Source organism: Topomyia yanbarensis, chromosome 3, assembly GCF_030247195.1.
Source record: "Topomyia yanbarensis strain Yona2022 chromosome 3, ASM3024719v1, whole genome shotgun sequence".
Classification (NCBI taxonomy): domain Eukaryota; kingdom Metazoa; phylum Arthropoda; class Insecta; order Diptera; family Culicidae; genus Topomyia; species Topomyia yanbarensis.
This window is the reverse complement of record NC_080672.1, coordinates 42,925,840-42,938,192: the sequence shown is the minus strand read 5'-3', so window position 1 is coordinate 42,938,192 and position 12,353 is coordinate 42,925,840. Positions and strand designations below refer to the sequence as shown.

The 12,353-nt window shown below is 41.9% G+C and overlaps 1 protein-coding gene across 2 annotated transcripts; it reads left to right on the top strand.

The window, feature by feature from the left end:
* Nucleotides 1–1,111: 1,111 nt before the first annotated feature.
* On the top strand, nucleotides 1,112–7,357 carry LOC131692070 (WD repeat-containing protein 19). Of its 2 annotated transcripts, XR_009305906.1 has the most exons (13): nucleotides 1,112–1,408; nucleotides 1,481–1,638; nucleotides 1,939–2,661; nucleotides 2,716–3,196; nucleotides 3,253–3,381; nucleotides 3,438–4,014; nucleotides 4,074–4,356; nucleotides 4,469–5,721; nucleotides 5,787–6,073; nucleotides 6,137–6,213; nucleotides 6,272–6,465; nucleotides 6,546–6,652; nucleotides 6,714–7,357. XR_009305906.1 is itself a non-coding variant. In XM_058978924.1 (11 exons), the coding sequence occupies exons 1-11, from the start codon at nucleotides 1,394–1,396 to the stop codon at nucleotides 6,378–6,380; spliced, it is 4,092 nt and encodes a 1,363-aa protein (XP_058834907.1). In that variant the 5' UTR covers nucleotides 1,112–1,393; the 3' UTR covers nucleotides 6,381–6,510. The 2 variants fall into 2 exon arrangements, 1 of the variants encoding a protein (XP_058834907.1); XM_058978924.1 differs by lacking the exons at nucleotides 6,546–6,652; nucleotides 6,714–7,357 and having other exon boundaries at nucleotides 6,272–6,510.
* The last annotated feature ends 4,996 nt before the right edge of the window (nucleotides 7,358–12,353 follow it).

The window sequence follows — 12,353 nt, the reverse complement described above, 5'->3', positions numbered from 1 at the left end:
CATTGTATATTGTGTATCAAAGAGAGGAATATTTTTTGTTTTTTTGCCACCTAATGTTACTGTTTCCTGTGGACCAGAGTCGACCAATGCGATCGATACGCTGTTCAAATCCTTCATGGTGTTCAATTTGAGCGTTCCGACAAATCTGTTGAAAATTGCAGACTTTTTAGACGTATTCGCTTACAAAGTTAAACTGTCCAGCAAGCGTTGTACTGTACAAAATTTATTCATAATTTTCGAAGAAAGCGAGAACACAGAATAAACGTGAATTAATATTTTTATCTTAATAAAAATCAATTATATATTGGAACAAATCAATATATTCGTATGGTTTTCCCAATTTGGACGATCAAAATAATTTATTTTGAAATCCATTGATCATCTTCTGACTGTTCTGAAAAATGGGTAGTTTTCTACCCAGTTTGAATGCCATTTAGAGAAAAAAATTGGATGAAAAGCTACCCATTTTTGACGTATTATGATTTTACCCATTATTAAGAAAGTGCTGTTTACCCAATAAATGAGTTTTCCCAGTTTTGCCGCAGATGGGTCGTATAAAACTCATTTATAGGTACTTTTTTAACCGTGTTCCAACCCAGTTAAGTTCAGCCAGAAAAAGAGCCGGAATGCTGGCTGGTGCTTGCTCGTATTCGGGCTCCAGTTTTGAACACGGTTAAATAAAACAACCTGTAGCATAAGTTCTTTTAACTTACTTTTGAGTTGTGCGTCGCTTTCGCACTCATTAGTGTTGTCAAAAACAAAACGAGAGATTCGACTCAGTCGAGGTCTTCCGTGGAGGAAGGTACTTTTGAGTTGTTTGGGGTATACTCAAAATTAGGTAAATTCAACTTAAATTTGAGTATAAAAAACCTATCAATGAGTTGTAATTTTTGCCGTGGTTAAATGGAAACTACCTTCAACACGGTTTACCTAATTTTAAGTTCCCCCACGATACCACGAGATTGAGTCAAAAGAACTCAATTTTAGGTAGTTTTTCGTTTCCGTGAACACTCCGACAGATTTGGCTATGTGAACGTACCCCAATGATAATCGTGGTCACACTTAATTCTTTTTGCGCAACTCTTTTTACAAACTCTGCGTTATAGAGTTTGGATGGCCTGTTGAATGCTCTTGCTGTCGCGGTCGTTGTCAAAATTTGATGAATAAAAAGCACAAAAAGACGATAAAAAACAAGTGAGGTAAAAATTGCGTCGCTTGTTCAAACGTCAACATTAACAATGACAAATTTTGCTTCCATGGCAACGCAAACCTGTGCAAAACGATAAACAAATAGTTTTCAAAATTTAGGAGCAGCAGTGAAAAATTCGCTCATTTCAAATTTGTGAAAATGATAGTGTTTTAATGAGTGGTCAGAATAACAGTTAACTGCACGATGAGTGGCGAAAAGGTAAGTGAAATATCCGTTAGTTTACAACGCAAGCAACTTGACGGCGTTTTATTCGTACCGTGTAACTTCTAGGTTCTCTATCGGAACGAGGATCCGCACGGTCAGGGCGATGTATACTTTCTGTGGCAAACGGGTGGATCGGCACAGCTAATGGCCACCACTGGAAGCGATGGTACGGTGGCTATTTTTAACAGGCAAGGCCAATTGGTAGAGCGGATAGTGCTCCAAGGGTAAGTATCGATCGAATGGAAAAGTTAACTTTCCTGTCGAATGTTAATACGACTGTTAACTTTTGTAAATCGATATTTCTTTAACCTGATAACTTGCTCGAGGACGAAAAATATTATCGTTATTAGCGTTAGTTAACAAAATTTATACCAATTTAGTGAAAGATTTGCCGCTTCTGTATTTGTCTAAGACAAAACAAAAATGGAATGGGAAAGTGACTAAAGTCGCTAAATCAGACGAATACAAGCTTGACTAGCAGTATAAGCTAATATGTCCCATCAAACATTCTGCTCATTTTTCAGACTATGCGCAGGATTTGCATGGGACAAGGATGGAGATGTGCTGGCAATAATAACGCAAAGCTCCTCTCAGCTGATCGTTTGGGACGCAAACTCACGGAAGAAACAAAGCGTCGATATTGGTGTTCGCGATCCCCCTAGCTGCATCGTCTGGTCTAAACGGGGCAGTCTGTTGGCGGTAGCGACATCCAGAGGCAATCTGTCGATCTATAACCACCTAACGACGAAGCGTATTCCGATACTAGGGAAGCATACGAAGCGTATAACGTGTGGAGCGTGGTCAACGGAGAACATTTTGGCACTGGGAAGCGAGGATAAGTTTCTGTCATTGAGTAATGAGGAAGGGGATACATTGCGATCAGTACAGCTGAGAGATACTCCAAGTGATATGCATTTTGCTGAGATGAAGACGGATGAACGGGTGCCGGGTGAGAATACCATCAGTATGATTTTGGGAAAGCGGACGTTGTTTTTGTATCACTTGCCGGAGCCGGATTCACCTACGGAGCTTGGCTTTCAGCAGCGATACGGATCGCTAATCCAGCATAAGTGGTTTAGTGATGGTTACGTTTTACTTGGGTTTAGCTTAGGCCATGTGGTGTCAATTTCTACTCATCCCAGGGAAGTTGGGCAGGAACTCTGGCAAGTGAAAAATCACCGGGATTCGCTTAATAGTATAGCCGTTTGCAAGGAACTGGAGTTGGTTGCGTCGTGCGGCGATAATAAGTAGAATCATCGCTTTTAGTTAATATAACGAAATAAATAATCTTTTTTTTTCAGCATAAAAATCCACTCGATGTCTAACCTTCAAGAAACGGTTAAGATTCTGACTCTTCACGATCAGGCAGCTATGAAAAACATCGATTGGAGCTCTGACGGTCAATTACTCGGTGTGACCACGTCACAGGGTGCCGTCTGTGTATTCGTTACAAAACTTCACTCGCTGTTTGCGGTTTCCCCTCCGCGAATCGCACTACTTTCCAGTTTAGCAGAAGTAACAATTCATCACTACGCTCCAGATAAGGTAAAATCCGCTCCAACGACGATTGCCTTGGAGATTGAGCCATCATTTCTGGCGATTGGACCGTACCATCTCGCCTGCGGGATGAACAATCACGTGTGGTTCTACGATTTAGGCCGATCACTGAATGACAATCCGCTGCTACTCGGTGATCGTGAGTACATGTCGGAAATCAAGGAAGTTGCGCTTAGCTCGGAATACTGTGCGGTTCTCTGTGGAGGACAAATAATGCTACATTCGGTAAGTGAATAGAAGCAATCTGAATAACTTCCAAATCGTAATATTTAATATTCTAGATCGAATCCACAAGTGAGGCTACGTTGAATCGGGAACCGAAAGTTTTCCCGGATGAAATTCGGGGTATGGTTGAATCGATCATCACTTGCCTGACGTTGACCAATGATTTTCTATGCTTCGCAACGGATGTAAGTAATAGCAATCTATGTTTTTATCCTATTTAATCATTTTATGCATCAACCAGCTGGGTAACATTGTGCACTTTTCTCTGGAGCGCTGGTCAACAGTACTTCAGTTTCGTCACCAAGTTGGCATAAAGGCGTTATTCACTGATTTGGATGGAACGCGACTGGTGTTTCTAGACGATCACAGCCATGGTTACGTGTATATTGCCGCTACTGAAGAAACGATTCGGATCCCAGAGATTCCGAAGCATACCATTGGCATTATGTGGGATTACTCTCACTCAAGCGTGTTTATCGCATTCGATCGAAGCACTTGCGTAACTTACGCGTTTGTGCGAGCATCGGTGCAAGGGAGAAAAGTGGAAAGGGTCGGTGTTACCAGTTTGATTAGCGATCAGATTCCGCTTATGTTGTACGATGGAGATTTGTGTCTTCATGGCAGTGGCGGTAGATTCACAACGGTTGTGCTAGATACACACGCGAATAAACCCGGAAGAGATGCTAAAGAACAGCTGCAAGCTGTGATTACGATGCGTAAGTATAACGAAGCCTGGGAATTGTGCAATCTTATGAACGATGTGGAAGAATGGAAACGACTAGGTCAGTCAGCGTTGGCCGATATGAATATAGCTTTCGGTGAGCATCATTTTGAAGATCTAGTTGAGTTCAATGAGATTAATATCTTCTTCTTCTAGCTATCAAAGTGTTCCGTAATATCGGGGACGTTGCAATGGTTTATGCACTAGAAGACATAGTACAAATAGAGGATCTCAACACGCTGGCTGGATTCTGTGCCTTACTGCTAAATAAAATCGACGAAGCAAAAACATTGTTTGCAAAAAGCGGGAACCCTCTGGAAGCACTTGAATTGTGTCGAGATTTATTGCAATGGGAACAAGCTATGGCTTTGGCTAGCTCACTTGCCCCGGACCAGCTTCCATTTTTGGCACGAGAGTATGCTCAGCAGTTGGAGTTTACGTGAGTTTTTTTGTTTTGATAAAGTACCATGCGTTTGCTGCGAATATCCTGTAAAGGAAACGCAAGGTGCGAAAGGTACTCAAATTCTAAAAAAATACAATTTCTCTTTTAGCGGTAACCAAGCGGAAGCGCTGATGAACTACGAACGCGGTCTCAAAAGTGACATTCTACCAAGCTCAGCGGATGGAGTGATTGAACAGGAGCTACTAAACCAACACGTAAGGCTGTGCAAGGCGGGAATTTCCCGAACGAGCATCAAATGTGGTGACTATAGGCGAGGTGTACAGTTAGCCCTCGAGTTGGACGACAAGCAGTTGTTCAATGATTGTGGCAACGCGCTGGTGAACAGTGGGAATCTGAACGAGGCGGCGATTTTGCTTGAGCGGGGTGAAAGCTGGGACAAGTGCTGTGAGTTGTACATTCACTTGAAGCTGTGGAAAAAGGTTGACAGTATTTTACCTAATGTCACGAGTCTCAAGTTGCAGGCATCCTATGCCAAAGCAAAGGAAGCAGAAGGACGTTACGCTGAAGCCATCAACGGTTACCAGCTGGCTGGGGACATGGATAGCGTTGTTAGAATATACCTAGAGCATCTTTCGGATCCTCACAGTGCTTCTGAAATACTGATGGAAACACGTTCGATTGAAGGTTCCAAACTATTGTCCAAGTACTTTGAGCGCCACGGTGATTTCGAATCGGCAATTCAATTTTTGGTGCTCTGTGGCTCGATTGGGGACGCATTCGCGATTGCTCAGAAACAAAATAAAATTCGATATTACGGTGAAGTGTTAGAACAAAGCTCTAACGCAAAACCGAGTGACTACCTAGTACTGGCTACGCATTTCGAAAGCGAAAAATACACACTACTCGCTGGAAAGTACTACTTTCTAGGAAAAGAATATTACAAAGCCTTGAAGCACCTGCTTAAAGCAGCCTCCTTCAGTAACGAGGAAAACATGGCTCTCTCACTGGCTATCGACTGCGTCGCTTCTGCTAACGATGAAAAATTATCAAATCAGCTAATCGAATATCTTCTCGGCGAATTGGATGGCGTACCGAAAGATCCCAAACTTTTGTTTCGATTGTACATGGCTAAAAGGCAGTTCAAGGAGGCAGCCAAGGCGGCAATGATTATTGCCAATCAGGAACAAATTGCTGGAAACTATCGAAGTGCTCACGATTTGCTCTTCTCCATGTACCAAGAACTCAAGCGGAACAATCTTGCCATAGCATCCGATATGAAGGCCTCCCTTACGTTGCTTCACCGCTACACACTGGTGAGGACACACGTTAAACGAGCAAATCATTTGCTGGCGGCTCGCCTTCTACTAGAAGTGGCCAAAAATATTTCCCAATTTCCTTCCCGTAAGATCTGAGTTACAACTGTAGATGAACCGTTTACTTAACACCACTGTTTAATTGCTTTCCAGACGTAGTCCCTATTCTCACATCAACGGTAATTGAGTGTCATCGAACAGGTTTGCGAAAATCCGCTTTCGAATATGCGGTGATGCTGATGCGATCGGAGTTTCGTAACCAAATCGATGCGAAATATGCTAAGAAGATAGAGTCGATTGTGCGCAAGGCACCCCGCGGTCAGCTGGAGGACGAAGGAGCGTATGAGGCGGGTCCCTGTCCGGTGTGTGATGCCACTTTGCCTAGTATGGAATTTATTTGCGGTCAGTGCAAGACTACGCTACCGATTTGTATTGCTACGGTGATTATAGGAAACAATAATTTGCTAGGGTATGTGTCTACCTTGCGTTCTTGCATATTTCAGGGTCAGCATATCGTTAAGGAGAATGTAGTGGCCTGTCCGGAATGTGATTTTCCAGCTCTCAAAGCAGAACTCACCAAGTAAGTATTATTTGCGCTGCAAACGTATGCGATTTTAGACTAAATAGGCGCATCATAGAATTCTAGAGTTTACCGATAACCAATGCCCGATGTGTGGGGAGGAAATTGAATCTCTGCGATTTGTGGATATATCAGATATTCAGCCGTACATCGGTACGGGAACGTGATCTCATAAAACCTCTCAACTGTAATGCAGTGATTTTGTTAGCATTCCTTACTTGTACCTTTACGAACAATTCAAAGTGCTTTAATGTGAGTATCTCAGTTTTTTTAATTGCATATTATATATGTGGTGTAGTACAGGTAATAGAATCATTATTGTTCCGTTTAAGATATATCACTGCCTTTGCTCAAAGCTAAGGTAACTGATTGATTTCTCAGATTATCAGTAGGCAATAATTCACTGCCATCAATTGAACATTAGCAACTGTATAGAACGGTAATTCCATCTCATCTCATGACAAAGGAATTGTTTACTATTCTGTAATACTTTGTTTCAGGCTGAGGTGCTGTATTCGTACATGTCGGTGCTTCCTTTATTATTCCAACGGCATTGGGTTGAATGAATGCTGTTTGTTGCCGCGCAAATGAGTTAATTATACAATGTCAGCAGTGCATAAGAAATGCATCACTGCTACGCGTAGGGAAGGTTGATGATGATCTTAAAAACCCGAAAATGAAATGAAAAGAACACAGAAAAAGGGATCACTGTCTATTTATCAACCTCCCGCGCCTAATATACATAAGCGTGCCATACGTAGTCCTATTAGCTAGCTTTGGTTTTTCCTTCTCACTTACTCTGCGGTTAGGATAGTAATAAAATCTTAGAAAGCGGTACAAATGTAACCGCATATTTTGTGAGCCCTTGGGGGACTGGACTAGGATTGAATAGCAGGAATCCGTATTGTGGTTAAATACGTCAGTCTTGAAGAGGCAGGGCCAAATATATAAGTAAACAAATAGGAATTGCGCCCTTCTAAGGCCATAGGAAATCTACACCGTATCTCAGGAGAATAGGGAAAAACTTAAGGACTAAAAGGGACAAATTTTCCCGTAGCGATATATGAATCGCGCGGGCAACATGTAGCTTTAAGATAACTTTTGTAAATATTTTCTGAATAAATTAAGTTTCAAAGTTCTAAAACTCCAGACGTCCTTCTAAGAAAGAAAACCCAACCACGGAAGCAGGACCACAGCCCAAGGAACATTAGGTGAAATATAAAGTCCACGGACTCGCTCTGGTAAGCAAAGTGTTGGGAAAAAATTCCCGTTGTTTCATGGTGGCTCCAGAGAGGAGCACTGGAGAGTGATAGTTGAAATCTATCACTGAACACTGAAACTTCCGGACAGTCGAAACCTGGCCGATAACCAGAAATAGTGTGATAAGTATAAACGGTGTACAGCATAGAAAGCATTCTCCCAGGATTAAGTGCGATTAAGGAGGTTGCGCGGATGAAGTGGCAGCTTCTGAGGATACAAATATAAACTAAAGTTCTAATACAGTGTTACAAGTAAACATACATACCAAGTGTATAGTGACTGTAGTGGAAAGTATAAGAGACGCAGCAGACACCTTAGACAAGGGGAATTTGCTGAACCTTTTGACAGCACGCACATATATTAACACTGATAGACGTGGGTGCGCGGAATCCACATTCGATGCAGTCTGACATTTGTAGTAGTGTTGTGATGCAAAACGTAGGATAACTATCCGTGAAAACGCAAAAGTTGAGTAGTGTTTCTTCACGGAAAACTGGAGACAAAAGTTATGTTTTACTGCAACTGGTAAATAGGAAGGAAGAACACAGTCGGTCTCGGGCCGGCACCTGCAGATTAGAAGAACACAGTCGGTCTCGCGCCGGCACCTGCAGATTGGAAGAACACCGTCGGTATCGCACCGGCATCTGCGGACTACGAAGAACACCGTCGGTCCAACACAGAAAAGGAAGTAAGTAAGCTAATTTTAAGAGCGTAGCTATGGAGTATAATTTTGTACAAAATCCAAATGGCAACTGTCGCCTATGTGTTAAAGCTAATGATGTAGACAATATGGTGGCCTGCGACGATTGCGATCGCTGGTTCCACCTGAGTTGCGTAGGGTTGAAACATAAGCCAAAGAAGAGCGAGCTTTGGCTTTGTAGGAAGTGCCAGGCTATTAGAGACTCTCTCGCGGAGAAAGAGAGGCAATTAAGAAAATTTAAAGAGAGAAGTCAATTAGAAAATCCCCAAGCGGAAATTTTTGACTTATTAATTCAAAAAATTAATAAAATCAACGTCGGTAACCAGACTACCGCAAATAAGTACGCCCTAAGGCAGTCCCTAATGGACTTGCCTTATTTTGATGGGTCCTGTAAGATGTGGCCCAGATTTAAACAAACCTTCTACGAAACAACTCGTGAAGGGGAATTCACTGATTTAGAAAACCTGCATCGATTGCAAAGATGCTTGAAGGGAGGCGCACTACAAGCAGTTAACGCGCTGCTTTTAGACTCGCGCAACGTTAACAAAATTATCCAAAAATTAGAGGATCAGTTCGGAAGCATCGAGCTGATATATTCAGGCCTTTTACGAGACGTGCTTGAAATTAGGAATCCACGTTTCGAACAACCACAAACCATAGTAGACTTCGTATCTCGAATTGGTAACCTCGTCACCAATATGGACTGTTTGGGACGTAAGGAATATCTCAATGACCAACGTTTAGTCCGTGATTTAGTCAGCAGGTTACCACAGGGACTGCACTTAAAATGGCTAACTCACGTTAATGAGGAAAGGGCGCTTTCAACCACTGCAAATCCCTTTGTCGCTCCAACGGTAAGCGATTTATTTGATTGGTTACAGCCCCAGCAAAAGCTAGCTACCATGTTGATAGCTGAGCGGGGATTACAAGACGATAAACCCGTTAGAATAGAAAAATCTAACAGGATTAATTATCACGCTACAAGCTACCAAAAGTGCTTGTTATGCGAGCTTGACCACAGGATAATAGATTGTGGTAAATTTAGAGAACTCTCTCCCGACCAACGGAGGAAGATCGTTAAGGAGAAGAATTTATGCTTCTCGTGCTGCAGACCGAATCACTCGGTAAAGAATTGTAGAACCACTAAAATTTGTAACATAGAAGGGTGCAAAAGTAGACATCACCAACTGTTACATGTTATAGCACAGGAAAAAAGGTCTGATGAAAGCGACAATGAAAATATAAATTACCACCATTCTGGTAAAACAATCCATTATCAAATAATTCCCGTCACTCTTAAGAACGGACCGCATGAAGTAGAAACCTTTGCCTTCATGGATACAGGGTCCTCAGTAAGTCTAGTACAAAGTGACATAGTAGAAAAACTACATTTAAAAGGAATTGAACGTCCAATGACATTAGCATGGACGAATGGTAAGACTCAAAAAGAAAAATCGAGTCAAGAAATTCGTATAAAAATAAGAGGTCAGTTTGATAAAACTTATTCGTTAAATGGCTTGAGAACGATAAAGCAATTATCGTTACCTACTCAAACTCAAGCGCGAAACAAACTGATTAACAAATACTCTTACTTAGAAAGTACAGAGTTACCGCATTATGAAAATGCAACTCCTACATTATTACTTGGATTGCCACATGCGTACTTAATGACTGGATTAGAGGAAAAATCCAGAGGGTTCAATGAACCGGTAGCTAAGAAAACTAAATTAGGTTGGGTTCTTCATGGCGCAACACAACGTGGAAAGTTTTCGCCAAAGCATGATGTAGGTCCAAAAAGAGAAAACAAAAAAGAAATGATCCTAAGTCATTTCTGTATTGAATCTCTCAGGGTCAAAGAACCTGAGAAGCCGTTCATCACAAAGGGCGATGAACAGGCAGAGAAAACAAAGTATGACGACACTTCAGGTCGTTTTCAAAGGTTGGAACAAGGGTTAGGTAGAAAGCCCTACCGACAAACAAAGCAAAAAGAATATTTTAAAAACAAATATTCAAATTTTGAGATGAAACAAGTCGTGTCGGGCGTTGACCCACAGACTTATACTTTATCGACAACACGTGTTTTGCCAACACGCCCTAAAAATGTTAGGAATAAGAATAAGGCACATGAAAGATTGGATTGTCATAAAATTGAAGACAACAAACAAAAAACCAAAGGGCAAGAGAAAACAAAGGCAGACGCTGCCGTAAGTAAACAAATTTGGCTGGGTATTGATTCCAGAACTAGATCACATACCAGATCAGCAGTAAAATTAGTGGGATCGGATTTCAATCCTCCAAACAAAAATCAGCCGGAACTTATCAGGAATAACAACCAGGCGCTTAAGCAGGTACCTTTTCCGCAAAACATAAATAACGAAGGGTACAAGAAACACTTTATCGAAACGTTGAATGAAATAAAAGAACCTTATGTCTACCGCACACGCAAGCGGGTAGACATTGGGAAAACTAAACAAATTGTGGAAGGAATATTACCACCAAACCCTAGGAAAATGAAGAGCATAACTAGACCTCGTACAAGGGCCAAAGCACTTCCAAGTAGGTGCGCTGATACTCTTCGTATCAGTAGATCAAGTACCAACCTGACGTTTAATGAACAGTTTCGAAGAACTTGTAGTTAAATAGAATAACGTCATGATTTACACCCGTAAGAATAATACTAAGATTTTTGCGCGGTGAAGCGATAATTTGAGTAAACCACTAGGATGATTTACGGGCCCTGGAATGTTGCCGCGCAAATGAGTTAATTATACAATGTCAGCAGTGCATAAGAAATGCATCACTGCTACGCGTAGGGAAGGTTGATGATGATCTTAAAAACCCGAAAATGAAATGAAAAGAACACAGAAAAAGGGATCACTGTCTATTTATCAACCTCCCGCGCCTAATATACATAAGCGTGCCATACGTAGTCCTATTAGCTAGCTTTGGTTTTTCCTTCTCACTTACTCTGCGGTTAGGATAGTAATAAAATCTTAGAAAGCGGTACAAATGTAACCGCATATTTTGTGAGCCCTTGGGGGACTGGACTAGGATTGAATAGCAGGAATCCGTATTGTGGTTAAATACGTCAGTCTTGAAGAGGCAGGGCCAAATATATAAGTAAACAAATAGGAATTGCGCCCTTCTAAGGCCATAGGAAATCTACACCGTATCTCAGGAGAATAGGGAAAAACTTAAGGACTAAAAGGGACAAATTTTCCCGTAGCGATATATGAATCGCGCGGGCAACATGTAGCTTTAAGATAACTTTTGTAAATATTTTCTGAATAAATTAAGTTTCAAAGTTCTAAAACTCCAGACGTCCTTCTAAGAAAGAAAACCCAACCACGGAAGCAGGACCACAGCCCAAGGAACATTAGGTGAAATATAAAGTCCACGGACTCGCTCTGGTAAGCAAAGTGTTGGGAAAAAATTCCCGTTGTTTCACTGTTATTGGAGACAATTGCTCTGTGTACCAAAACTTGGACTGCCTTTGGAGTTGTTCTTCTCCATGTATCATGTAGTTGGAATGCACTAATTTGTGAAAAGGTTCAACATTTCGTATTTATTTATTCCTGCTCGACGGGGTGGCCGTTCCCTACCGTAAGGAACCGAAGATCCTGAAGATAACCGTGGACCGTCGGCTTACTGCCGACTGCAGGAGACGGTTACGACTAATTAAAACAATCAACTTCCGGCTTGTGCTGCTGCAATTGTCGCACTGCACTGAACATTAGCTAGGCGCTAGTCCACAGCAAGATATTCTATGGGGCAGAACTGACGTCCTGCAATATGGAAGGGCTCATCAACACCCTGTACCACGGAACTGCTAGCCAGTACACCTGCTGAAGTGACCTGCATGGAAACAGTGATCCCTCCATCGTTGGGCGGCTGCACGCGCCATCGTTAGAGGATCATTGGGATTTTTAGAACGTACAGCCGGAGAGAACTGCTTCCTGCTACGGACAGCTAACAAGATCCATTGGGAATACCCAGACATGGATCTGCTACCTATCACTTGCTTATACCGATTTCGTGATTTTATCTGGAACACCCAACTTAGACACAAGTCTGTCTGCAGAACTGAGGGCCGGTAATAAAGCCGGAGCCAATTACAACCGACTGATGATCACCAGGTATACCAATCACGCACAGAATTTCACCGACTGCTTCAAGATTG

Bases quoted from the DNA above. Each gene is read 5' to 3' on its own strand.
- LOC131692070 (XM_058978924.1), top strand. The intron at 3,197-3,252 runs GTAAGTGAATAG...TTAATATTCTAG, and splicing joins GACAAATAATGCTACATTCG to ATCGAATCCACAAGTGAGGC. The intron at 4,015-4,073 runs GTGAGCATCATT...TTCTTCTTCTAG, and splicing joins CGATATGAATATAGCTTTCG to CTATCAAAGTGTTCCGTAAT.